The 27,634-nt window shown below is 38.8% G+C and overlaps 2 protein-coding genes across 6 annotated transcripts in view; one reads left to right on the forward strand and one right to left on the reverse strand.

Annotated features, from left to right (window-relative positions):
- The window catches only part of herc1 (HECT and RLD domain containing E3 ubiquitin protein ligase family member 1), a 50,795-nt gene extending 29,360 nt beyond the window's left edge, over window positions 1-21,435 (forward strand). For 3 of the 5 annotated variants that reach the window (XM_058781789.1, XM_058781793.1, XM_058781792.1), the window contains exons 44-78: window positions 312-541; window positions 884-1,152; window positions 2,009-2,061; window positions 2,209-2,409; window positions 2,549-2,723; window positions 3,120-3,387; window positions 3,495-3,708; window positions 4,028-4,284; window positions 4,369-4,496; window positions 4,581-4,717; window positions 6,393-6,593; window positions 6,682-6,812; window positions 6,968-7,179; window positions 7,368-7,488; window positions 7,593-7,739; window positions 7,866-7,967; window positions 8,391-8,564; window positions 8,668-8,985; window positions 9,079-9,144; window positions 9,243-9,368; window positions 9,557-9,695; window positions 9,794-9,975; window positions 10,098-10,253; window positions 11,925-12,047; window positions 12,168-12,270; window positions 12,390-12,559; window positions 12,669-12,807; window positions 17,543-17,712; window positions 17,816-17,985; window positions 18,105-18,270; window positions 18,389-18,465; window positions 18,560-18,812; window positions 20,044-20,196; window positions 20,343-20,648; window positions 20,751-21,435. In XM_058781789.1, coding sequence (XP_058637772.1) covers window positions 312-541; window positions 884-1,152; window positions 2,009-2,061; window positions 2,209-2,409; window positions 2,549-2,723; window positions 3,120-3,387; window positions 3,495-3,708; window positions 4,028-4,284; window positions 4,369-4,496; window positions 4,581-4,717; window positions 6,393-6,593; window positions 6,682-6,812; window positions 6,968-7,179; window positions 7,368-7,488; window positions 7,593-7,739; window positions 7,866-7,967; window positions 8,391-8,564; window positions 8,668-8,985; window positions 9,079-9,144; window positions 9,243-9,368; window positions 9,557-9,695; window positions 9,794-9,975; window positions 10,098-10,253; window positions 11,925-12,047; window positions 12,168-12,270; window positions 12,390-12,559; window positions 12,669-12,807; window positions 17,543-17,712; window positions 17,816-17,985; window positions 18,105-18,270; window positions 18,389-18,465; window positions 18,560-18,812; window positions 20,044-20,196; window positions 20,343-20,648; window positions 20,751-20,936 — 6,023 coding nt within the window. In that variant the 3' untranslated portion in view covers window positions 20,937-21,435. The remainder of the gene's footprint in view (window positions 1-311; window positions 542-883; window positions 1,153-2,008; window positions 2,062-2,208; window positions 2,410-2,548; window positions 2,724-3,119; window positions 3,388-3,494; window positions 3,709-4,027; window positions 4,285-4,368; window positions 4,497-4,580; window positions 4,718-6,392; window positions 6,594-6,681; window positions 6,813-6,967; window positions 7,180-7,367; window positions 7,489-7,592; window positions 7,740-7,865; window positions 7,968-8,390; window positions 8,565-8,667; window positions 8,986-9,078; window positions 9,145-9,242; window positions 9,369-9,556; window positions 9,696-9,793; window positions 9,976-10,097; window positions 10,254-11,924; window positions 12,048-12,167; window positions 12,271-12,389; window positions 12,560-12,668; window positions 12,808-17,542; window positions 17,713-17,815; window positions 17,986-18,104; window positions 18,271-18,388; window positions 18,466-18,559; window positions 18,813-20,043; window positions 20,197-20,342; window positions 20,649-20,750) is intronic. The other 2 variants (XM_058781791.1, XM_058781794.1) reach the window with 2 other exon arrangements.
- Window positions 21,436-22,704: 1,269 nt separating this feature from the next.
- Window positions 22,705-27,189, reverse strand: aph1b (APH1B gamma secretase subunit). The gene is made up of 6 exons (XM_058781802.1): window positions 26,807-27,189; window positions 25,877-26,047; window positions 24,841-24,914; window positions 24,644-24,766; window positions 24,434-24,561; window positions 22,705-23,720 (listed from the first exon to the last, which is right to left on the reverse strand). The coding sequence occupies exons 1-6, from the start codon at window positions 26,917-26,919 to the stop codon at window positions 23,553-23,555; spliced, it is 777 nt and encodes a 258-aa protein (XP_058637785.1). The 5' UTR covers window positions 26,920-27,189; the 3' UTR covers window positions 22,705-23,552.
- Between the last annotated feature and the right edge of the window lie 445 nt (window positions 27,190-27,634).

Raw genomic sequence — 27,634 nt, forward strand, 5'->3', positions numbered from 1 at the left:
GGTCCTGGAGGGCCACTGTCCTGCAGAGTTTAGTTCCATCCCTAATCAAACACCTTTTGGTCCCTTTTACACAATCCTAAAAACATAGGTTAGTTTTTTTTTCAGGTGTGTTTGATGGAGGTATAGTCTGAAGGACAATTATTTATATTTAGTTATTTATATCTATATTTTTATAATGAGAAAAGAAACTAGCTAAATTCGTCAACTACGCTAACTGCTTGTTCAGCGAGTTTAATCCGTTTTATGACATTCATTTTTAAGAATCATCAAAACACAATAAATGCTCCACAGTAACGTGTTTTTTTGTGTAGCTGGACTGTACCGCTCAGTGCAGGCACATCGAACTCAAGCACGTCGAGAAGGTTCTGGATTGCAGCAGGAGCCAGGGCCGCTCGGGGCGCTGTATGACTTCAATCTGGATGAAGAGTTGGAGCTCGAATTGGATCAGGAAGCCATGGAGGCCATGTTCACCCAGGAGCTTGCATCCGATTCCGACATTCTGGGAATGTGGATCCCGGAGGTACTGGACTGGCCAACATGGGTGTGTGTGACAGCAGCCTGGGGCTGCCGCTGCTTTACTACTCACCTTTAACCCCTGCACGGCTGTACACACAAACACACACCTACACTTTCATTCAGAGACACACATATTGTACTTACATAAAGCTTGCTCACTCACGTCCTCATATTGGACACAGCAGCTCTCTCGCTCTCACTAACTCCGGTGCATGTTTTGCCAGCACAGTATGGCAGCAGCAGATGCATATTGGGATGCTTCAGCCCTGATCCATGTTCTACTGGCTTTCAAATCTTCATACATGCACGACCTACTCTCCAAACTGACCGAAGTTGTGTGGTTTTGTCTCATTTGCTTGTGTGTTAGCATGTGTGTGAGACGGAGGACCGTGATGAGGTGGTCGTGTGTGAGCTGTGTGGGGTCAGCGTGTCCAGCTTCAACCAGCACATGAAGAAGAGTCACCCGGGCTGTGGTCGCAGTGCCAATCGCCAGGGTTATCGCAGCAATGGCTCTTATGTTGACGGCTGGTTTGGAGGGGAGTGTGGAAGTGGAAATCCCTATTATTTGCTCTGTGGCAGCTGCAGAGAGAAATACCTTAACATGAAGAGCAAGATCAAAGGACCACTGCCTGAGAGGTGAGAATTAGTGTTGGGCGATATGCTCCATAGTCATATCGTCCTATCGTCAGCCTGATAGATCGCGACACACGATATTATCATGCTAATTTAAGTTATTAGCCGGAGAGTGAACCAACTATGGCTAAAATCAGCCTAATGTTAGTGTAATCTATTAACTACACATTATATCTTTTTAGTCAAGTAGCATATGGATGTCATGTCACAATTTATTTTAAATATGACTGAATTTGTATTTAACAAAATTTAATAGAAGCATTGTACGTTACTAATTCTAATGCTTAAATTTCCTCAGTTATCCAAACAGCATCTACAGAAAACGAGCAAAGAACATTTACATTATCAAAGAACATCATCACTTTCTTCAGTCTAGCGCAAGTTTATGCATTTTAAAAACACTGAATAAATTATACTTACATCACACGTACATCTGCACTTTGTTGTTTATGATGAGGGAATTTGCGAGAGAGCAGAATTTAGTCAGCGCGCGCGCACTCAACAACAAAACTCTGGTGTTTCAGCGATGACGCATCTGAACGTCTCTGATTGGCCAATGCATTCATCAACATTCATTCATTGGTTAACACTGTAAAACACATAAAAAGAAATATGATGGAACAAATAAGCACCAATATTGATTAGATGGTATTACCAGCCTCATAATAATAATAATAATAATAATAATCATATTGCTATTGTCAAAAGCATCAGCCACAGGCGATATCTCAGACTGTCGTTGATACACAATACTATTGTCTATCGGCACAACCCTAATGAGAATGTGAGGTTGCATGCATTCGTTGGCATAGCTGAATTCTCATAATTCTGACGTTTTTCACTGATCTCTGTTTTTCAGGTATAAAGGTCAAGCGCCAGACCTGCTGGGAAAGCAAGACAGCGTGTATGAAGGTATTAAGTGTTCACATGCAAAACATACATATAAACCAAAAACATAATGCAGCAAGTAATAAAATCACCAAAAAGGCATATAAAGTTTGCTAGGATGAACAACCACTGTTTTGGTCAATGTGTCTGAACACACGTTTTGACCTGCAGAAGACTGGGACATGTTGGATGTAGATGATGCAGAGCGTCTGACGGGTGAGGAGGAGTTTGAGTTGCTGTCTGGTCCGCTTGGTCTTAGTGAACGCAGACCCGTCCCCGAGGCTGTTCATTTTCCAGACACCGACCCTCTCGGAGCCTCTGTTGCCATGGTCACTGCCACCAACAGCATGGAGGAGACTCTCTTGCAGATAGGTACAATAACAACACCAATGTGATTGTGTGACCCTGCCACTGTAGTGGCTCAGAGAATGCATCATGGTTTAAAATGCCTGTAATTTGACAGATATTGTCTAAGATTTGTATGTGTATCTCCATGTAACTCCGTCTATAGGTTGCCAGAGCTCAGTGGATAAGAGCTCATCGGGTCGCTTGTCTTTGGGGGAGCAGGCAGCAGGTCTGCAGACGTCTGCTGATCGCCTGGTGGCTCTGAAAAGAGTCACTGCAGCTGCACAAGTCCTGTTAGCCAGAACAATGGTCATGAGAGCGCTGTCCCTCCTGTCTGTTAGGTTAGTGTGTTTAGTGATGCAGCTGTTTATATATGCGATTTAATTGCAATATTAAAGTGTGTGTTTTTTTTTTTTTTTTTTTGAGCTTCAGGTTTGCTGTGCTCGTTTTTTAGGGCTGTTAAATTTAGCCAAATGTTTTTATTTATCTATTAATTTATCTAATAATTAATATCTATTAGTAATACTAATACTAATAATTATTATAATATCCTTATTATGAGAGTAACATTACCAAATAAAAATACTGTAAATTTCACTGTAAAATTTAAGCATTTAGGAAATAATTCATTATTTTTATTTCCACTTTATACTAATTTATGATGTCTTAAGTTCATATTCTAAGCGTTTTATTTCAATTAATATTTTATACAATTACCATATATTTCTGTTCTTCAGTGGCTCTAGTTGCAGTCTAGCAGCAGGATTGGAGTCTCTTGGCTTGACAGACATTAGGACTCTGGTGCGTCTGATGTGTTTGGCTGCGGCAGGTAGAGCTGGACTTTCCACAGGCCTTACATTAGGTCCTGGATCCTCTGAGCGCCCGCGAGGGGCTAGCAAGCCATCCAAACCCATTTCTTGTTTGGCGTACCTCAGTACCGCTGTTGGCTGTCTGGCATCGAACAGCCCCAGCGCTGCCAAACTCCTGGTCCAGCTGTGCACTCAGGTATAAAGATGAAAAACTCATGAAAAGCTTGTAAATAGAGAGACTACAAAAAGTGTTTTTTTTTGGTCTCACCTTGCCTTGCCTCGCTTTTCCTCCTTTCCTCCTAGAATCTGATATCAGCTGCCACCGGGATGAATCTGACCACAGTAGATGATCCAATCCAGAGGAAGTTCTTGCCCAGTTTCCTGAGGGGAGTGGCAGAAGAAAACAAACTGGTGACGTCGCCCAATTTCGTGGTGACCCAGGCTCTGGTGGCACTGCTTGCTGATAAAGGTGCCAGGCTTCGACACGGCTATGACAAGGCTGAACTGGAAAAAAGAGGTTGGTTGACATCTAGTTGTCAATGCCGCCACATTATTTACTTGACGTTTTTTCAGTCATTTATTTTTATCATCACTTTGTTTTGTTCAGTTAAATCTCATAAATCTGATTTGATTTGTTTCTTTTGGCAGCAGAAGGGGTTGTTAGATGAAGCTTTGTTGTGTTGCAGCCTGAAATCCACAGCTTTTGCCACCAATCACTGCCATTATAATTTCTCATATTTTTTTTTCTCGTTGTGTGTGTGTGTGTGTGTGTGTACCCATCTGTGTGTATGTTTATCTCGCTTGTGGCCTGGCTTTGTTCTGCTCGGTCATCGCAGGGTTAATGTCGCCTCTCTATGCCCACCTCTCCTGTGCCCCCCTTGCTGTAGGCCCATTGGAGCTGGCAAATGCGCTGGCGGCGTGCTGCCTCTCATCTCGGCTCTCGTCGCAGCACCGCCAATGGGCCGCGCAGCAGCTGGTGCGCACACTGGCGGCTCATGACCGAGACAACCAGAGCCGCCCGCAGACGTTAGCTGACGTGGCAGGAGACCTGCGGAAGTGTTCCACTTTCAGACTCGAGGCCCACCAGAGCAGGGTATGATTCCCCCAGAGTTGTGTGTTTGCGACGTTTAAACAGCACTGGATGGTTTCTGATGCTGAATCATTTGGTATCTTGTAGGTGATCACATGTGGGTGGTGTAGTAAAAAAGCCCTTCTGGCAACTAGCGGGAATGATGGAACGGTCCGCATTTGGAATGTGACCAAAAACCTGTACACTCTGCAGCAGACATGTGTCTTTAATAAAGGGTGAGTTCCTCTCTTTCTCCTAATTAGGCTTTTTTCTTCACCCACTGAAATGTGATGTTTATGATCTTCTTTGTCTGTTTTAAGAGATGACACTTCAGGAGAGTGCATGGGTAATCTGGGGTCTCCAGGCGATCCAAACTTGGCTCCAATGGCTTGGAGTGTCAGTGGGAAGTACTTGGCTGCTGCCATGGAAAAAATTGTGAACATTTGGCAAGTCAATGGTGAGTCGCTCACCATCACGATATACCCTACTGTTCAAAAGTTTGGCAGGCATTACTCTATATTACATTAGTCTTCGGCGTTGCACGATCCTTCAGAAATCATTCTAATATGCTGAATTGGTGCTCAAGAAACATTATTATGAACGTTTCAAGATTCTTTGATGAATGGAAAGTTTGAAAGAACACTTTCAGACATATTGAAAGAATATCAATCAAATATCATTGATTTGATGGCACTGACACTATCAAATGAGAAATGAGAAGTAAATTGAACTAAATAAAGCCACTATTGTCCAATGAAAATATTAGTTTCTTTAAAAAAATATATATATATATGTCTTGCACTACTTTTGAACAGCAGTGTGTTGATGTCAGCCAATATTAGAGTTTTTTTTTTTTTTTTTTATTTATTTATCAGTATTGGTTGATATTGGATATTTACTTGTGCTGCTAATTTGCTTTTTTTACATTTAGATTACCTTTGCCTTCATCTAATGCACACTTAATTGAATCTTTAAGAATAGCTAAAAAAAAAAAAGGATGTTATGAGCAAAAATTCATATCTCGATATTTTTTGGCTAATGTATGGTATACTGTATATATCTCAGTATTTTGTATTTGGATTAAACAAATAAAGTGAATGTAAGCATCTAGGCCCTATATTATGTGCAAAAAGGGTTAAAATCGCATTACATTCTTACATTGTAACATTGCGATCTAAAAACAAAAATAATGCTTTTAAAGCAGAAGTTAAATTTACTAAACTAAAAATGAAAATAAAAAAAAAAGCACAGACTGAGTAAAAAGGCTATTTTGATTACCCCATTACACTTTACAGTTAGTGCTATCATACAAATACACTTACTTGTAGGTTTAAAATTCTACATGTCATATTTATTGTCCAACTACAAATATTTCAGCAAAATGTATATTTTAGTCAGAGTTATTGCGCTCATTGAGCTCCGTCTGTTTGGCGCGCATGCGCGAGGCGGCACTCGTTCTAAATGAAGTCTGTGAAGTTTGGCGGAGAATCGCAAAGCAAAAGCTCGTGCACTTCTGACAGCAAAATGGAAATATTTCCATAAACATTTACAGATGGAGAATAGACCTGTGAAATGTAAGTTATACAATAAGGAAAACAGCACATCTCAAACACATTAAACTGCGCGTCTCTGACAGAAAGGCTGTGTGTGCCGCTGACAGAGCATCTGACGGGGCGAGTGTGAGCCGCTTTAAACTGAAACTAGAAACTATAGGCTATTATATCTTACGGTTTTTTTAAAAACCCTTCATATAAAGCTTGTCACATGTTTAGAACTAATTGTATTATGCACTTTCTCCGCAACAGTTCAGTCTGTCCTCCCTAGAATATTTTCAGATGCGCTCGTATCAAACTACTGTATATCGATATTAACGGTATTGCTTCATATCGTATCGCTTATAAAGAATATATCGATATATCGTACAAACTCGATATACCGCCCAGCCCTAAAGCTGCATTATAATGTTGTAATTCCTAAATTCATTTGTAGCAGTTGAAACAACTGATAGTAGTTCTCAGTGTTTTTAATTTATTTTTTAATGCCAGTCATTTTTCTGTCATGACATTAAAATAATTATTGGCTTATAAATATTGAGTTTTAACATTTGTGCATGCTGCGTTTTTGCACACAAGGTGGGAAGGCCTTGTTGGACCTGCAGCCTCATTGGGTGTCCTCTTTAGCTTGGCCAGAAGAGGAGGCAGGGTCATTGTGGGGCGGGGAGCCTCGAGAGCTGCTGCTGGTGGGTCGCATGGATGGGACACTGGGACTTCTCGAGGTCCTTGAAGATTCTGATATGCAGAGAACTGAACTTCAGCACTGCTTCAGGAAAGACGGTACTGACAGTTTTTATGAAACTGTAAACAAGACTACTTTTGGAAATTTTTTCATGTGTGTATCCATGTTTGTTGCTCTTCTCTGCAGTGGCTGTGATGCAGATCGCATGGTATAGTGAGGATCGTCCCTTTGCAGTTGGATATGCTGATGGAAGGCTTCTGATTGGTTCTAAAGAGCCTTCAGAGAATGGATCTGTGGTGGTTATTGATGCCCACAAGGTTAGAGTCGTCATGATTCATCATAAACTGACACACATGTACTTTCACGCATTCATGTATGTATTATTTCATGTATGAAGAAGTCATTTTAACATGCCTTCATTGGTCCACTGACAGGCAAACCTTTGCTCTCTCTTTGTGTGTTGTGACTATAGGAAAGCATCAGTTCATTGCGCTGGGCTCCTGGTGGGCAAGTGTTGCTAAGCTGTGCTAAAGAGGAGATTGTGCGTTTATGGGCGGGGTCAGGGACAGGTTTAGGTCAAAGCTGGACATGTCTGCAAAGCATCACCCATCCTGCTGTTGTTAATGCTGTTGCCTGGTGCAGCCTGCCTGGTCAGGGACCCAAACCTCTCAACATGTTTGCCACGTACGTCCAGACTGAGAGTACTCTAATATTGCATTTATAGTCATAAATGTGAAATTATATTTTTATTTTAATCTCTTTTTTTTTTCTTTCATAAAACAACTTCTGTGTTGTGAAGTATGCCCATAACCTAAATGAATATGATCATAAAAAACATTGAGGGATGTGCACTAAAAATCTTTGTCCCATAGATGTTGTCAGAGCGGTCTGGTATCTGTGTGGACTGTACCGCAGAACCCTTCTTCATACTCACAGTCCAGCACTGCCTGCCCTGATGCCTGGTGGGAATCAGAATCCAAATCCAAACTGATGGTAATGTGTCCTTAATTATGAGCGATTAAAAACCTTTGAATGCTTTGCTATCTGTGCTTCCTTGTCAGTTAGTATTTGTGTTTATGTGTTTTGTCTCTGTCCAGCTGGACCCCCAGCGGTGTGAAGGAGCAGTGTGTGTGTTCCAGCTGCAGGGTCACATGACTCCTGTGCGGACAGTAGCGTTCAGTCCAGATGGGCTTGCTCTTGTGTCTGGAGGGGTTGGCGGACTTTTGAACATCTGGTCATTGCGGGTCAGTGTCTACCATGGACGCACACTTCATAAGTGCATACAGACTAACTTACAATCCTAACAAACAAATTTCAAAGGATTCACTATAGTGTTTTCATGATGCTTATGTGTATGTTTATACGTGTAGGATGGATCAGTGCTGCAGACAGTAGTTGCTGGATCTGGAGCGATTCACAGCACAGTTTGGATCCCTGACGTAGGTGTAGCTGTTTGCTCCAATCGCTCAAAGGTAAAAGAATCCCGACTGTTTAAATTCTAGTTGATTTTGATTTTTATATCTAGAAAAGATGTTGGTTTTTTTTAACTCTGTTTTTAATAAAGGAATTATGGTTGCATAACACTTGTATATCATAATTAAATATAAATAATATAGATAAGTAAAATTTAATAAAAAACATGACCTTGCCTAACATTAAGTATTGACATTAGCATCTGATCCAAACATTAGAGGAAAGACAGTAGAAGGAAATTTTAATTTTTTTTTTATTTAAGGAGCAGTTACAATACATTTTATTTATTTATTTTTTGCTGGATACATTAACATACATTAAAGTTATTTTCTTCAAGTGTATATATTTCGATTGGTGTCCATTTCTGTTGAAAATTTGCAGAAAAGATGCTACTTAATAAAGAAAAATAATTTGTTCTGCAGGATGTGCTGGTTGTTAATAGCTCAGCAGAGTCCATGGCAAACAATCACGTCTTAGCCACTTGCCGCACGGCGCTAAAAAAGCAGGGTGTTGTGGGACTGAACATGGCTCCGTGCATGAGAGCCTTCTTGGAGAGACTTCCCATAATGCTTCAGGAGCAGTATGCCTATGAGAAGGTACATACAACTACTTATGATATCATTTTAGCAAATACTGTACATGTAAAAATGCAAAAAAGGGACATTGAGGTCATGTCCTGTTATACCTGGTTTGTTTCAGCCTCATGTGGTGTGCGGAGAGCAGCTTGTGCACAGTCCTTACATGCAGTGTCTGGCGTCTCTGGCGGTGGGTCTGCAGCTGGATGCTCTGCTGTGTCACCCTCCTGTCCCACCTCACCTGGCCCACTGTCCACCAGAGCCTGGCTCTTCCTCCACACCCTCATCTGGCTCCTGGGCCAACAGTGAGTGGGCGTGGCTTCACTGTTTTTCCACCACCGTCAAAACGGCCGAAGCCCTCGCACGCGGACACACCTTCCCCGAGTCTTTCATCGTCCCAGACCTGGAGCCTGTGGCCAAAGACAAACTGGCATTGCTTATGGTGAGAGAAAGAACATACAAATGTCCTGCTGATTTGATGGTGAAATACTGTGCTGCTCTTAATGGTGATGGCCTTTTTAAAAATCGCACACAGGACAACAGCAAGTGGGTGTCTGGATTGGATGAACAAATCATGTCATGGGCCACTTCCAGACCAGAGGTGAGAGCAGATACAAGCGCTAGAAAACAATTATATAATATATAATTGTGTAAAATTCAAAAGAGATATTCAAAGGTTTTTAACTTTGCGTTTTTAAGGACTGGCACCTTGGAGGGAAATGTGATGTGTTTCTATGGGGTGCTGGAAGGCATGGGCAGCTCGCCGAGGCCGGGCGAAACATTCTGGTGCCAACTCTTGCTCCCTCTTTTTCTCAGGCCCAACAGGTATGAGTGTTCACAAACATACACACATAAATTTCCTTAAAGGGATAGTTCACCTTCAGTTGCTGCTCCCAACTAAAGGTGAACTATCACTTTCGGTTTGACTTTGATTTTTTTTAATAACATGCTGTCGTAGAAATAAAATAAATAAATAGAAATGAGTTTTATTAATTATATTTTTTTATTGTCAGGTTGTTTGTGGGCAGAACTGCACATTTGTGATCCAGGCTAACGGAACAGTGTCTGCATGTGGAGAGGGTAGTTATGGCCGCCTCGGACAAGGAAATTCAGACGATCTGCACGTCCTCACTGTCATATCTGCTCTGCAAGGCATGCTGCAATCACACACAAACTCTGAATGACTTTCAATGTAGTTGTTCACAATCCCCCGAAAGTGTTAACAGCAAGAGTGGTGTGTGTTTGTGCAGGCTTTGTGGTGACCCAGCTAGTAACGTCCTGTGGGTCTGATGGCCATTCAATGGCTCTAACTGAGAGCGGCGAGGTGTTCAGCTGGGGAGATGGAGATTACGGAAAACTGGGCCACGGTAACAGTGACAGACAGCGCAGGCCACGGCAGATAGAGGCGCTGCAGGGAGAAGAAGTGGTGCAGGTCAGAAACACTTCTCAAATTCACCCTCACTCCTAAACGCACACAGATGCCTCTCCAGTTCTCCTCTTCTTCTAAGGTGTATATGATGAAGTTTAAGTTCATCAGAATATGTGTGTGTCCAGATGTCATGTGGATTTAAACACTCAGCGGTGGTGACTGCAGACGGAAAGCTCTTCTCCTTTGGTAATGGAGATTATGGCAGACTGGGGCTTGGAAACACCTCTAACAAAAAGTTACCTGAGAGAGTCAGTGCACTGGAGGGCCACCAGGTTGGCCAGGTAAGAAACTCTAATTCAAAGTCCTCTTATAATTATTTTTCCCCATTGGAAATTATATATATTTTGTATATTATTATATTTGGTAACATATTATATTACGGTGTCCTTGTTACACGTTACATATACTTGCTTACGTGTACTTAGTTAATGTTACTTGATTACTTGTTTTGATACCATATGAAAGCTGAGTTAAAGCCCTTTCCAAAGCTGTTTTTATTGAACAGTTAACGTAATAAAAGTAACAAAAGTTATGGCTGTCTGAAGTTGGCTGATAGCTATGATTTTCAGGAATGGAATTTTGAGAAAAACGGTTTTAAAGCGAGGCAATGGAAATAGAAACACAACAGTAAAAGTCACTTTACTGAGGTAAAAGACTTATTTTAGTCACTGTACATGATGTAAAAGATACAAAATGACCCCAAGGAACACAGAACACTTGCTAACATTTGAACGCTAAGTGGATATATCTGTTCATAAAACATCACAGATTACAGCATGCAGGCTCTCCAATTTTTCTCCTGCTCTACTCTGAAATTATTGCAAGTTGTAACTTTAGTTTTGTGTTTTAAACTTGTAGTTTTAGTTCATGCTGTCACCAGTTGAACTAATTGAAATTAATGCAAAGCAATATGAAATGGTGCTGGGGGCCCTTTAAGAACGACAGCTGTCTGTCAGGAGCGCTATACTGCATCATTACACAAACAGACTAACGTTACCCTGAAGAGGACAGTTTTCCGTTGTTTGTCATGGGCATAGTAGTCACTGAACTTTTGATCACCCCTTGTATGTTTAGCTTGCATGAATAGTGTACCTTGTAGTTTAAATTTAGAAAAGCAGGTGCAACGCAACTGTTCGCGCACCTGTGCATATAACAGACTGTCATCGGACTCCTCTTTAGTAACTGCATCATCCGATCCTTCATCTCTGGATTTGAAATAGTGCATTATAACATTGTTTAGGACACTGACATCACCAAGATTGAGCAGATTGAGACGAGCAAGATCGTTTAAGTGAGCAGCTACTTCAGACTGCGTTGTTCTCTTGCACTCCGCCATCTCACAATATTAAAAAAAAAAATTTTTTTTTTAAACTGTGCGCCGTAGTTTACACAGGACTGGAGGGAAATGTGCATTGATACACCTTTTTGATATTTTGATAGGTTAACTGTTTTTGTGGTATCAAGAGAAAGCGCCTCCGCAGCGCGTTCTTAACATTTGAAAAAGTCTTTTCTGCTTGCTGCAATAAATCGCTATTTTTCTGCACTAAACAAGTGAATTTTGCCAATATATTTTCAGAGATGATAGACAAGATGTTAAGGGATAATAATTGAATGAAAACCTAATTTTGACACAAAATTGACATTCGACCTATTTTTCGAATTTCCTAAATACGTCCCAGTGCAACATCCGACGGGTTTTCCCAGATTGCATCACATATGTATAATTGCACTGTAACAAGGACACATTATATTTGACATTATATTACATGTATTAAAAATGAATGGATAAATATCTTTACATTAATCCCCTTTTGCTTATATAAATGTTGTATATTTCCATGTTTGAATTGGAATTGGAATTTAAATCCCAGATTCTCAGTGTGGACTTTTGAACTGCCTCTGCACATACGCACAATTTTATCTGATGTTTATTGTGATATGGTTGTGTGTAGGTTGCATGTGGGCTGAATCACACTTTGGCAGTATCAGCTGATGGAATGAGCGTCTGGGCGTTTGGAGATGGAGACTATGGCAAACTGGGACTGGGAAACTCTACAGCTAAATCCTCCCCACAGGTACAACTACTGACACGTTAATGTGACAACACCATCACAAGCATGCAGTTAAACATTACATGTCATAAACAAAACTCTTTGTCTTCACTAAATTAAGTCTGCGGGTTCATTATTTTATAGAAAGTTGATGTTTTGTGTGGAATTGGAATAAAGAAGGTGGCATGTGGTACCCAGTTCTCTGTTGCTCTAACCAAAGATGGAAATGTGTACACGTTTGGGCAGGGTAAGCCATCTGCAGACATACTCATCTTAGGGAGAAGCTTCATACTTCTATAAACTGTTTGCTGAATGTTAAAGCAAGTCCAGTGTTTTTATTTAATTGTTTTTGCTTCAATGTGACAGATCGCTTAATCGGTCTGCCGGAGGGTCGAGCACGAAATCATAATCGGCCTCAGCAGGTCCCTGCTTTAATGGCCGTGTTTATAGAGGATGTGGCTGTAGGGGCCGAACACACGCTTGCTCTCTCTTCAACTGGAGATGTTTATGCCTGGGGGAGCAACTCAGAGGGACAGGTGTGTGATTACTAAGGGAGTTAACAAGCTAATTATGTTTCCTATTTTCCATTATCTAAATAATAGCATGGACATTTATCAGTTTGTGTTATTATATTTTTTTTATTAGCTGGGCTTGGGCCACACCAACCATGTCAGAGAGCCGACCCTCATCAGTGCTTTACAAGGCAAAAACATCCAGCAGATATCTGCAGGTCGCTGCCACAGCGCAGCATGGACTGCACCGCCTGTGCCGCCACGTGCTCCAGGTAGAGACACATACACACTGGCTATTACACACACTATACACACCACACACTATTTTTGCAACTCTGACTCACATTTATTATTATTATTATTTATTTATTTTATTATAATTATTATTCAGTATTATTGTATATTAGATATAGATTTTTATTATTGAAAGAATATAATTATTATCCAGTATTATTCTTAGTTCTATTATATAAGGGTCAGTATCACCATAGTGCCTTTCAACCCTCACATTACTAAAAAATGTTGGGTTTAATTTCCCATTCGCTTTGTCATATCATAAACAGTAGACTCTCGAGTACTGTAGAAACACATTAGCTGAGCTTCCACACATTTCTTTTAGATAATTATGGGCCATTATTCAAAGCCTAAACCATAAGTTATGTCCACCCTGTCATGAACATATATATTACTGTTAAATACGTTTTCATTGCAAAGTTAAGATGCAGATTATATTTTCTGAAAGGTATGATGTCCCTTTTCTAAACAGGGTTATTTGTTTGCTTTCAAATTATAAATACATAAAAGATTTTATGTAAACCATGTGTTTTTAAAGAAGCTCATACAATTCACACATGTATTTTTTCTTATTTGGAGAAAACTGTGATATTTTAATGCAGTTTTTTGTTTGCATGTTATTGCCCCCACACCTAGCTATTGAACACACTGGATTATACAGATGTGATTGAATTATTATTTAAAATATTATTGTAAAATATCAAGATGACAGGGTGGACCAGCACATGATGGTGTGGACACTTAATGCAGAACACACAAATCATGACAAAATATGAAAATGAAACATTTATTCAACTTCTAAAAAAATAATATAATAATAAATAATATAATTACATCAATCACATTGCTATAACGCCCCCTCCCCATACATTTTCATTCAGTCCACCCTGTCATGGTCGACATTTTGAGCTTCAATTAGCATATTAGCTTACTACAAACTGTGACTAGCTAAATATTTAGTCTGATTGTTGAAGAGAATTTGGTATATTTAAACTTACATATTTTGAAAATACTGTATTCTAATCACTTCTGGCATATTTTATGCCGACAGGGTGGACATGTTAAGCTTAGGAAAAGCAAGTAAGCAAACTCGGACTAAGAAAATGTGTCAATTGAAAAGTCACCAACTTATTCACCTCAGCCGTTGAAATTCCCGCCACTGAAGAGACACAAAATCTGTTGTCCTGATGTTATTAAAGGGAATGGCCTTTTCTTAAATGGGCAGCTTTCCCAACACGAAAGGGTGGACAACCATTCAAGGGACATGGACAAACTCCTCTTCTTTATTACATAAAAATAGAATTTTTATGACCAAATGATCAATACATTCAAATTGAGTTTAACAAAAATATTAACCCTTTAAAACCGGCGCCGACACATTAGACCAAGCTGTATTCATGTTACCATAATTTCTACCGTTTGCACTATCAAAATAATTCAAATTGCTCCTGATAGCAGACAACATGCGCTTTTCGGCAATATATGGCTTATTACGGTAATTTCTTGTGCTCCGTCAACAAATGACGGCAGATTTCTGGGAGAGCGGGAAGGGAGAATTTGAATGGAGAGATAGGGAGCGCGGAGTTTGTTATTGCATAAAATAATAAACAAAATGAACAAAAACATGGTCAAGGAGGAGTAAACAGCATAAGAGTCCATTAGGATGATTTTTGATGAGACTTTGGGAGCAGGCCGAGTGAGACTTTTTCACATGTGGTGTGTGTGCGTCGCTATAATGAGTCCGCGCATGTAAATGAATGGGTGTATGCATGTACATGCATGTGTAAATGTGTGCGTGTATGAACAAAAAAGCCTCCTGAATGAAAACTGTGCAACCCAGTGTCCCAAAAATACTTGTATATATGTATTATAGTTGAATTTTGAAGTAAGAAGTGTTGGATTATTTCGATCATGATTTTTTTTTTTTTTCTTAAAAAAAATATTCCGTTTTTTTTTATTTTTGTCTATTTAAATTATGTTTACAAACTCAAAACACAAGATTAATGGTCATTTGAAAGCCATTTGTTTTCTGAAAAAAATGACACCTTGCACTTGAAAATAGAACAAGACAACGTTTCATTCCTGAATGAATCAACCGTTTAAATGATTGTTAAATCGCAATGAATCACTTAAGTTACTTGCTGCCACCTACTGGCGATTTTAATTTCACATTCAGAGTATCTTTTATTATTTAAAATAAATTAAATAATTTCAAATATCAGTATTCAATGTTTTATTTTTAAAATATCAAAACATTATGCATTTGTAACTGCAGGTTAAAGCACTCCATGTCCCTCTGAGCTGCATTAGTTTTTTACAATAATTTTTGCACTAATAATAGAACCTTCATGTCATTTTTCAAAACTCTAGACACAAAATTCAAAACAGTCATTATTTGTAACAGGCTGTCCAATGTTCAAAACTTTGCATATTGCGTTTATATATTTAAAGAAGCCTTACATTTGCAGAAGCATTGGTTCAAAAAACTAATTTATTATGAAATATCATAGGAACATTACTTTAGATCACACACACAACATACCCATAGTTTCACTGTGTAGTTTTTAGTACAATCATTAAATGTAGTTCAAAACACGATGCAGCTTTCATTATGGTTCTACACATTCATACATCATTGTACAGACACTGGAATCATTAAACTAAATTTGAAAATGATTGATGCAATAATCAACTCACAACAGGTTTTTCAAAATAATTTAAATGAGAAAAAATTATTAAAAAAAATATATATATATATATATATATATATATATAAGAAAAAACTACAGTAAGGCCTACAGTAAAATGTCAACTGGAGTGTTCCTCACTACACTTCTATGTTTTTATCAACCCTGTCTTGGATGGGAAAGGGGAGTATGGGGGTGAATACAAGGTGATAAACTGTGGATGGGCCTGAAACAATGATTGCTCTCAGTGCCGTTGCTAGAAATTCTGGGCCCATTGCACTGATTTTGCTGTGGGGCCCCGCAAAATCTTTCAGTGGCGGGTGGGCAGGCCCCCAGCGAACATCGTTCTGGGCCCCTCTCAACCGCTGGGCTCTCACCTCTCCTCCATCTCTTGGCCAGGTTAAAGCCTGCCTCATCCAAAAATATGAATGGTTTTCATCAGCTTCCAGCTCTATCACCCTCTAAAACGACATTTACTGTAGGAAAAACAAATACCGGTAACAATGATATAGAATTTTTGGGGGATTTTTTAAATATTTTTTTTCTCCCAATAACAGGCATCTTGAAACTGATCATAACTGAACATCCTCAGTTGCTTCACTTTCATAATCTAAACATTTAATATTGTTCATCATTTCACATAATAACTATGCTTCAAGATTAATGCAACAGTTACTTAGCATTTTGAGCAGTTGTTAGATCATTATAATGAAATGAATAGACACTCAATTCAGATGTAATGTGCGAGTTGCATTTTGAAATAGTAATACTTTGATGTTAAGTTGTGTCATTTTGAACCAGTGATTTTAGTTCAATGAACAAAAGATCTTTGGCTCATGTGTATTGTATCCAAGCATTTGGGAAAAGTTTTAAGCGTTTTGAAAAATTTGCATTTTGATCATTGGTTGTGAATTGTTTAGAAAAATGACATGACGGTTCTGTTATTAGTGCAAAAATGATTGTAAAAAACTGTAAACAGTGTGTAAATGCATCTAAATGCCATCTTGCATGCTATTTCTGCAAAGATTAATTTTATTAATACTGATTTCATTTGTTTGGTAACAGCCTAAATGTCTTTATTATTCTTATTGACTGATTAAATGTAAGAATTTGACTCAAGATTTTTCAAAAAAAAAAAATGTAATTATTATTTATTAAAAGTAAAAATGCCCATAAAAGGTAAAAATCAATTTAAACTTAAGGAAAATATTAATTTCTATCACTTATGTGAACTGACCACACAGAATAGGAAGAATATCAAAAACTGCAGCTGTCCACGGTAGTCAGATATCAGCACAATAATACACTCGGCAAAATATCGTCTAATTATCGTTATCGAAAAAATCACAGAAAATATTGAGAATTTTTTTTTTTTGTCAATATCGCACACCCCTACCCTACAGTGATACTGACCCATAAGAGATTTCTACAAATCTGTAATAATGACATCAAAACAAACTACACACTAAAATTAAGGTTTTCATTTATGCAAAATCAAGGCTCAAAAAGGCTGTAATTTCATTGAATAAAAATGAGCGCAGCATGTTTCAAAGTCTAGTGCTGCTCTGCTCTGTGTACTACCATTACTGGGGAAACCGCAATTTCTGCCATTTCAAAAGTGCCACCTGCTGGCAGAGAATGAATCTGCATAGATGGATAGAGGTCACAGTAGAGAAAAAAAGACAATCGCTACTTCCGTTTCATGCCGGCTTTAAATTTGATTGAAAAAATCCTGCAGATACCCTGATTATGTATAAATAAAAACATTTACATTTTAGTGTGTAGTTTTTTGATGCCCTCATTACAAATTTGTCAAAATCTCTTCCTATGTGACGTTTTGTTACTTTCACATGAATTTGACAGAACTGTTATTTGAATATTCACTTAAAAATCCCTAAATAGGGGGCAAAATCAAATGTTTTATTTCTGAAAACCATAATTGGATTTCAATACAGTGATTTATTTAAAAAATTTAAAAAGCATGTAGCTTTGATGAGTTGTTGAGATGGAGTGTTTGTGTGTTCAGGTTCATCAGTGCCTCTGCAGCTGGGCTTGCCCGTGTGTGTGCCTCCTCAGTATAGTGCCCTAAGAGAGGTCAGTATGGAGGCTCTGAGAGCCCGACTGCGCCTGCTCTACCACTTCTCTGACCTCATGTACTCCTCATGGAGACTGCTGAACCTCAGCCCCAACAACCAGGTATACCAACATTTCATGTTTGCATCATTTTGTGTTTCTACTCTTATGGACAAAACACTGATTCAATCATAAATCATAAATCAATCATAAATTTGTGTTTCAGAGCTGCACGTCACGCTATAATGCAGGTACATGGGGTATAGTCCAAGGTCAGCTGAGGCCCCTGCTGGCCCCTAGAGTTTACACACTGCCCATGGTGCGCTCTATCGGGAAAACCATGGTGCAAGGGAAGAACTACGGCCCACAGATCACAGTCAAAAGAATCTCTACACGGTCAGTCATGTTCAGAATTGCAGCCAGAGCACTGGAGACATTCTTTGCCTCCTTTTCATTCGAGGTTGAACATAAGAAATTCTTAAATCACCCCCTTTTTTTTTGTCCTGTTTTCTCAGAGGAAGGAAGTGTAAGCCCATATTTGTGCAGATCGCCAGGCAGGTTGTGAAACTAAACGCATCTGATCTGAGGCTGCCGTCACGAGCCTGGAAAGTCAAACTGGTGGGAGAGGGGGCTGATGATGCCGGAGGGGTGTTTGATGACACAATCACAGAGATGTGCCAGGTAGGGCGATGCTGATGGAGATGTGTATTTAACCCCATTATGGCTGAGGCCTCATTGAATGGCAAGCCTTATAAAAAAATGACAAGAGTGTTAAATTGGTGCATGTCGCTCTGTGTAGGAGCTGGAGACAGGAGTGGTGGATCTTCTCATCCCTTCTCCCAACGCCGCAGCAGAGGTGGGCTACAACCGCGACAGGTGAGCACCGACAGATTTTAGATAAAAAAATATGTCTTGTATTCCACTAAACTAATAAACTGATCAGGATTTCTTGATCTTTGTGTGTCTTCAGGTTCTTGCTGAACCCCTCAGCCTGTCTGGAGGAGCACCTGCTGCAGTTCAAGTTCTTGGGTATTCTGATGGGAGTGGCCATTCGCACTAAGAAGCCTCTAGACTTGCATCTCGCTCCAATGGTGTGGAAGCAGCTGTGCTGTATTCCTCTCACCCTTGAAGATCTGGAGGAGGTGGACCTGCTCTATGTACAGACCCTCAACAGCATCTTACACCTTGAGGACAGCGGCATCACAGAGCAGAACTTCCATGAGGTGGAGTCGACGCCCATAAAATACTCATTTTTAGTTTCTCTTAGAGGATAATATAAGGAATTGGATCTTCACCAGGGGCCCTCAATATAGTTCCAATGGGCCGCAAGATGGTTTACAATGACATAAAATATGCTTTTAAAATAACCTAAAACTAAAAATTAAAAAAAAAAAAAAAAAATCAGATTTAAGCTGCACTCATATTTCTTATTTTAATTTGTTCCCTCGACAACTTTTATTTTTATTCCCACAGCCACATTCCCAAAAATGTGATCTTTAGACTTGGAAAAGTCATGAACATTAATACAATCTTAAAAAGTCATGGAAAATTTGATAAAACAATTTCTAGTTAAAAAAAAAAGTTATGTCAAGCTCTAAAATATTTTATCAGGTACAAATTTTGAGCAAAAACATTTAAAAATCCTTTAAGCATAAATGGCTAGGAAAGTCATAAATTATTTGTGACCCTGGACCACAAAACCAGTCATAAGTAGCATGGGTATATTTATAGCAATAGCCAACAATACATTGTATGGGCCAAAATTATACATTTTTAATGTCAAAAATCATTGGATATTAAGTAAAAATCATGTTCCATGAAGATATTTTGTAAATTTCCTACTGTAAATATATCAAAACGTAATTTTTGATTAGTAATATGCATTGCTAAGAACTTCATTTGGACAACTTTAAAGGCGATTTTCTCAATATTTCATTTTTTTTTTTTTGCACCCTCTGATTCCAGATCTCAGCCAAATATTGTCCGATCCTAACGAACCATTTATCAATGGAAAGCTTGTTTATTCAGCTTTCAGATGATGTATAAATCTCAATTTTAAAAAATTGACCCTTATGAGTGGTTTTGTGGTCCAAGAACATAGTTATTAAAACTTGCGGAATTACAGACTTGAATTCTTTCTATTATATTTCTTTTTATTATTTAAATAAATATTATTATTATTATTATTACTACTACTACTATTATTATACATATAATGAATAATATTTATATAAATATTTAAGTATTAAATTAATTTATCATTAATTTCCTAGTTTCTATTTAAAAAAAAAAAAAAGAGATGTTGAAAATGAGCAGCGTTGTCATTAGGGGCTTTCAAATGTTAAAATGTCTTATTAAAACATGAACTCATAAGAAGATATTTTTTATTGTTTTAATTCTTTGACTTTATTACTTAGTTTATATTTCCTTGTTTTTTTAAAAATGTACATGTAGATGATTCCACTGGACTCATTTGTTGGCCAAAGTGCTGATGGGAAAATGGTTCCCATCATCCCCGGAGGAAACAGCATACCGCTGACCTTTTCCAATAGGAAGGAGTATGTAGAGCGTGCCATTGAGTATCGCCTGCATGAAATGAATCGCCAGGTGTGTTCAACTCAACTCTCAATTGTGTCTAAACCAGTGTATCCTTTCCTTGAATATGTGGGAGTGTATCCACACCTAGATAATGACTTGTCATCTGATCCTGTTATTCATCTCTTCTGTTGTGTTCACCTCTGAACGCGCGTTAGGTGGCGGCGGTGCGCGAGGGTATGTCCTGGATCGTGCCTGTTCCCTTGCTCTCCTTACTAACAGCGCGGCAGCTCGAGCAGATGGTCTGCGGGCTGCCGGAGATCAGCGTGGAGGTTCTGAAGAAGGTGGTCCGCTACAGGGAGGTGGACGAGCAGCAACAGCTGGTGCAGTGGTTCTGGCAGACGCTGGAGGAGTTCTCCAATGAGGAGAGAGTCCTCTTCATGCGCTTCGTCTCAGGACGCTCCCGTCTGCCAGCTAACACTGCTGACATATCCCAAAGGTTCCAGATCATGAAGGTGGACCGGGTAAGAATGTGTCTGTGTTTTTATGGATGGACATTTATAGCTGGTGGAAAAGCGGCTAATGTGTGTTTATGTACTAACATGTGTTTCTACTCTGTTTTTCAGCCGTACGATAGTCTTCCCACCTCTCAGACGTGCTTCTTCCAGCTCCGCCTCCCACCTTACTCTAGCCAGTCGGTCATGGCGGAGCGGCTGCGTTATGCTATTAATAACTGCCGTTCTATCGACATGGACAACTACATGCTCTCCCGCAATGTGGACAACGCAGAGGGGTCGGACACAGATTACTGACCCCCTGCATGCACACAGAAACAGAGTGTGCTGTGTAGGACTCAGTTTAGTATTCGGTGCAGGCTTTTATGATTTTTATGATTACCGATGTTTTCACATATACATCTTAAAACACATAATCAAGTGTTTTTATTTCACTTTTGGTTTCTTAGCAATTAAGCTGAACTTGGGTGGGCCGCACAATCTGTTTACACACATGTACACACACTCGCACATGTGTTGATGTATATTCCTTCTCTTTACTTTGAAGCGCAGTCTTTCTCCACTATTCATTCTTTTTGGCTCTGCCTTTTTTCAGGATATTCTGCATGAAAGTGTTTTATTTAAAAAAAAAAAAAATGTATAGAATGACAAAAAAGAAAAAAAAAATTGTACATTGTGTATAATGCTTCATTAGGAAATTGTTTTACATGAGTATCTGTATTTATTTGAATTTTTTGAACCGCCTACACCAGGTTTCTTATGTCAGATGCAATAAATGTTTGAATCTGAAACAGCATTTTTGTTGCATTATTGGTCACAAATTGACCTGGAAAAAAAATGCCATAAAATTTAGGTTGAAGTTTTTTTATTATTTTTTTTTATTACTCTTATTCCACTCACTTTAAATTGAATGTGACAGTAGAGACATTTATAATGGCATCAGAAATGTTTCTTGAGCAATAATCATGCGATACTGATGACTGAAGTAATGACTGCTGAAAAAAAATACATTTTTCACATACTGTACATCAGGGTTGCTCAAATCTTTCCCTGGAGGGTCAGTCTGCTGCAGAGTTTAGCTCCAACCCTGATCAAACTCACATACCTGTGATTTTCTAATGATCTTGAAGACTCTGATTAGCATGCTCAGGTGTGTTTGATTAGGGTTAGAGCTAAACTCTGCAGGAGTGGGCCAGATTTGAGGATGCCTGCTGTACATTATTGTTGCTCCTCTATGCTCCACCTTTCTGAAACGCGTCGATTTTTACAAAGCTCAACGCTCTGAGAAGCGAGGCGTGCTCTGATTGGCCAGCTATCCAGTGCGTTGTGATTGGCCGAATACCTCAAGCGTGAGATGGAAATGTTCCGCACCTTACCGTATTGTGATGCCGTGTCCCGGCGCGATGACATAAAAACAATAAAACCCCATTACAAACTAGGCATTTGTTGTATCCAGTGGGGACATAACTGATTCTAATGACTTATACTGTCTTTTTACGCGTCTGCATTAGTGATCGTAGAAACGACAAACAAGCACTACTCTACACTGCTCAAAACTCGCGTTTGAATAGTCAGTGGCAAATTCTTTAAATAAGAAAACGTACTTACAGGCTGTGAGTCAGAAGCGCCAGACTGTCCTTGCAAAGTTGGAATTGCCCCACTTTATAAAAACAGCCTTTGTGCATAGCTGGCAGGCTACTCACATACTCTAATATTTGGGTTGAACTGTTCTGGAACAGTGTTGTAAATACAACTTAACCACTAATTTCTAGTTGTGTCCTCTTTTGGAACAAAGCAAAGCAAACAAAGCAATTTCGAAACACCCAGCAACAATACTACAGCGAGAATAAAAGTCCCTCCTCCTTTCTTTGCATATATGTTTGGGTGGTGTTTTGCAAATCTCCCCACACTATGATGTAGACATGTGGGGGCGTGTTTGAATGAGCCGTGTTAGGTGGGCGTGGCAGAGTCTTAACTTTTATAAAGAATATCTGTTTGGTTTTGAGACAAAGAGAAAGGAAAACTTGAAATCACATCATATGACCCCTTTAAATCTTTTAAAAAAAGTGTTGAAAAGAAAGGTGATAACAATGGATTCGAGCTCAAGCTACTTTATTGTGAATGAAAATTTCATACACCTTACAGTCAAAGGAAACTAAAAGCATATGAGTCCAATAAAAGTGACATCTAAGATGGATACCACTGGGGTCAGTGGTCACCTATGTGTTTAAAATCATCCAGATCTTCCTGTAGCATAGATTCAGAGAGTAGTGGTTTTATTGAAGAGTGGCCACTGCATTCAATCAATCAAGCCCAAGCAGTTTAAATATGTTCCACTGGGAAAATTAAACTGTTACCCTTGGGAGAGCTGAGGAGGATCTTTTAAACAAGCTTACAGAAACATGAATTAAAACAAAAACGTTACTCTCCAGGGTTTGATCGCCAGAGAATTAAAGATCTGCTCTAAAACTGATGACAGGATAGTGGCGAATCATTTGAGCCTAACTGGCCATCTAACCATAAAATACAGGAGGGAAAAGCCCGACAAGGGGGAAGAGTAAACAATTTAAGGCCAAACCTATACAAGACCTCATTTAAAACCTGCTACAAAGGAGAAAATCACATATGAAAGCAGCTCTAGACAATTCTTTAGTATAAAACACACGCACTCTTTTTGACATGTTTTCAGTGTCTCTTTCACACAGAACATGAGGTACAGAACAGAAAACGGAAGAGGAGGTAATTACAGAAAGTGCAAGATCTGCAGACATAAAATTCCTGTTACTCGGCATCCATTCTTACTCAGACTACCCAGACCATAGGCCTCCCAGAGTCCAGGGCTGCTGGCCGTGTCATCGGCCTCCTGGCTCAATAAGCCGGTCTTTGGAGAAAGTCCTGTTTGTAGCTGATGGGTTATCTTGGCCTATGATTGGCCAGCAAGAAGTCTTTATCTTTACAGGTGAGGCAGAGTTTGAGGTTCCTCAAAGATCCTCCAGCACACAAGTATGCCCAGGCCGCCATGACAGACAGTATGATGTAGGTCGGGATCAGACTGCCTTGATAGTGTGGATTCACAAATGTCTGTGTGGGAAAAAAGTACCAACACAAAGATGTAAAAACTGTCTCTCACATGATGCACTTGTGATCAGAGTGAATCAGCTGCTTGTGTCTACTGCTCTTCTCTGAGTAACGTTTACTGTTCTTGAGGGAACTGCGGGGGTTTATGAGTTGACGAAAAAATAATTAAATTGAATGCAAAATTTAAAATTAATAAATGTGCGACAATTAATCAAAATAAAACTATAAAATCACAAAACAGCTTTGCACAGTAAATACTGCTTCTCAAGAAACCCACCTCTGTACGTGCAGCGAGTTTAATGTGAATTTTGGGATACAATGTTTGCACAATTTCCAACATTTCCGTGTATTAAAAGTTCACTACTATTCCGCCAAAATAAAAGCCTGAAGTTTTGAATGTGAAGAATTTAATAACATTATTCTGAAATATAAAATATTCTTATATATATTAACCAATAATATATAATATTAACTAAAAATACATTTACTTACATAATAAAATATACATTATGTATAAATTAAATAATCTATTTTTTTAATTTACAGGACAACTGTCATTTAAAACAGCAATATATTCATTATTGTAATTAAGAGTTAAATATAATAATAATAATCAATAATATTTATATACACACACAGTATCTGAGAGGGTCAGCTGACAAAAAAAAAAACATTGCGGGAACCCCTGCATTACTTCATTCTGTGTGTCCACCTACCAGACATGATACTACTAGATGACTGATGACCACCGCTCCAAGAGCCCACCATCTCTGTCGTTCACACGACTCGAAGAAAACAACCCCCCAGAACATATGCAGCAAGATAATGGCCAGTGTCATAAAAGCTGTGGAGAGAAAGCATATGCTGAACGCTTGAGTCACTCAATATGATTCCCAGGGTTTAAACACTAACTGGCATCTCATTACCTGAGGATATGAAGTAATGTTGAGAGTCGCCATGGATACCGACGGTTCCCGGACCCAAGGAATCTGAGAGTATGTTGACCACAGAGAACGCTCCGCTCATGAAGCCAAAGCCCAGACCTGACACTGCAAACCAACGACACGCACACTTAAGCACTGGCTGTTTATTGTACTAGAAGAAGCATGTGATGGATGTTTACCATAAGCTAGCTGCCGCATGGAGATGGGCATTGTGTCCTCCTGACTGAGCGCCAACAGGCCTTCATTTGCTTTCCTGTGAGAGATACAATAACAGACGTTAACAACAACCCTCCTACACAACACCAACACTGAACGCCTGTGTGATATTTTAGTTATTTAAAGACTCCATGGAATCTGAAGAGGGATTGTGATTAATAATGTTTTCTGTCTTGTATGTTTTTTTTTTTTTTTACAGAAATTAAAACTTTTGACTGACAGAAATATAAATATTACTGACAGTAACATTATATGTTCTGATCAAATTCTGATCTTTTGTGATTTCTAATCATCAAAGAATCCTGGAAAAAAATAAAAAGTAAAACGTATCACGGTTTCCACAAAAGTATTAAGCAGCACAACCGTTTTCAACACTGATGATAATAATAAATGTTTCTTGAGCACCAAATCAGCATAATCAGATTGATTTCTGAAGAATCATTTGACACTGAAGACTGGAGTAATGGCTGCTGAAAATTCAGCTTTACCATCACAGGAATAAATTACATTTTCAACTATATTCAAATAGAAAACACTTACATTACATTGTAATAATATTTTACAATATTACTGTATTTTGATTAAATAAATGCAGCCTTGGTGAGCAGAAGAGACTACTTCCAAAAACATGAAGAAATCATACTGACCTCAAACTTTTTAAAGGTAATGTATGTTTTGTTTTTTAATAAAAAATGTGTTTTAGTTACTGCCAATGAAACAATTAGAAACATTCTAGAGAGCATTTGATTGGACTAATGCATCAATAGTTTTGCTTCCATTTACATAGGGAAGAAAGACTGTACATTTCAAATGTGCTTATCTAAAAGTGAAGTGTAGGTTCAAATGTAAACTAGCATACAGATGACTTTAAAGCTAACACACAAAACACAGCCCTCCCAATGTTAAGTGTTACATTAACGCAGTCAATGCTCAAGAACATAAGTCATTCAATTTAGGTTTATTGATCATGTGCACAGAAAATGAAGAGTTAATTCTTACTTCAGCAATCTGTAGTAACCATATCTGAAAGTCTCCTGAAGCATTACAGAGAGCACAACCCCGAAAATGAGCAGCCCTCTCTGCTGAGAGGCACTGTTCTTGTTGCTGATCTGAACTGTGATGAACCACACAAGAGAGGACAGCAACAAAGACACCAGCCAGAAGAAAGCCCTGAAACAAACAATCATGTTACAAATATTGTCACTTATTTTAAAACACACTGCTCAGAATTCTCAGGCACCAAAACGTGCTTCCCCATTCCATTGCTTGCGAGTGCTCTTAAAGGAGCGGCTCACTCAAAAAAAAAAAAAAAAAAAAAAAAAATTCACCCTTTGTTCAAAATCGACACTATCGTTCAAAAGTTTGAGGTCGGTAAGATTTTAGTTTTGAACGTTTTTTAAACAAGTCTCACCAAGGCTGCATTGATTTGATCAAAAATATCATTACTTTAAAACAAATAATTTCTCTAAATACATTTTACAATGGCAAGCTGATTTTTTTTTCGGCAGCCATTATACTAGTTTGATCTTCATTGTGAAAATCATTGTGCTGTTTCATATTTTTGTGGAAACGATTTTTTTAGGAACATAAACTTTAAAAGAACGTCATGTAAAAGTCTTACTCTCACTTTTAATCAGTTTAATGCATCCTTGCTGAACACAAGTATTAAAGAAATCTTACTGACCCCAAACTATTCGTTTAAATATCTTTCAATTTCCAAACTTTTCTTTGCGTTAAGAGTTGTTAGAGTTTAAAGTTGTAACTTTTGTAAGTCTTGTTGTAATAATATTTCTAAGCCTCAGATCCTAGTGATTTGTGTAAACAAGCAGCAGATTTGAAGGGCAGTTCTGAGCTTAGATGCAGTGCTGTATCACACTGAACCGCACTCACACCGGGGGACGAGGGCAGCACATCTGCCCTGATACCTACCCTGCTATGAGGAAGATCACACGCAGCGGGTCCTTGGCGATTGTAAACAGGAACAAAGCGACTGCTGGCCCGAAAGCGATGAACGTACAGCCGAAAAACACCGCCACTGTCATGATGGAGCTCGGCTAACCTGCTAATTCACTCAAATGACTGCCACTTCACAAGGATAAGTGCCCTCAGAGGCTATCAACACGCTTTATCCATGAGAGTCACACAGCTTTTAATCGCTTCGTATAAGCACCATAAACCAAGAGCTAACGAGGCGTGTATTGTGCGTTTTCTTCGAAATAGGTTGACTGGGTTCAGCGCTGCGCTCCAAACAGTCCAGCAAAACGTCTAAGGTTACTTCCGGTTCCTTGTCACGTGACCCGTTGTCTTTCGGAATCATATTTTCATAGCCTATCAGTTTTCTTACCTCACCCACTGAATTCCTTTTCTTATCAGCATTATTTAACCCTGCTATTGTCCTACGAACTTGACCCACAATTTAAACCTATTAAAAATGCATGAATTCTTGTTTTCAGTAGGCTACACCAGATCTAAATATCCACATTAGACACATAAAATGTTTTTATCTAATCCAAAATTGTATTGTTGTTTTTTTATCTAATCCAAAAATTATGTTGTAAAAAGCCGAATAGTGTCAAATCAGCACAAAATGTCTCTTTTCCTGGTTAATTTCATTTTTGGCACTACAATACCGAATCATGAAGTGTTTCATAGAGGTTATGCAATTTCACACTCACATAAGGCAAATGTTAATTCATTTTAATAAGTTATTGCAAATGTTCTACATTCATTCTTTATATTTGTATTCTACGGTGCCCG

This window comes from Onychostoma macrolepis, chromosome 07 (assembly GCF_012432095.1).
Source record: "Onychostoma macrolepis isolate SWU-2019 chromosome 07, ASM1243209v1, whole genome shotgun sequence".
NCBI lineage: Eukaryota > Metazoa > Chordata > Actinopteri > Cypriniformes > Cyprinidae > Onychostoma > Onychostoma macrolepis.

Coding starts and splice junctions, on each gene's coding strand:
- aph1b (XM_058781802.1), bottom strand. CDS start 26,919: ATGACAGTGGCGGTGTTTTTCGGCTGTACGTTCATCGCTTTCGGGCCA. Junction 24,915..25,876: donor GGTTACTACAGATTGCTGAA/GTAAGAATTAAC, acceptor TATCTCTCACAG/GAAAGCAAATGAAGGCCTGT. Junction 24,767..24,840: donor CATGCGGCAGCTAGCTTATG/GTAAACATCCAT, acceptor GTTGGTTTGCAG/TGTCAGGTCTGGGCTTTGGC.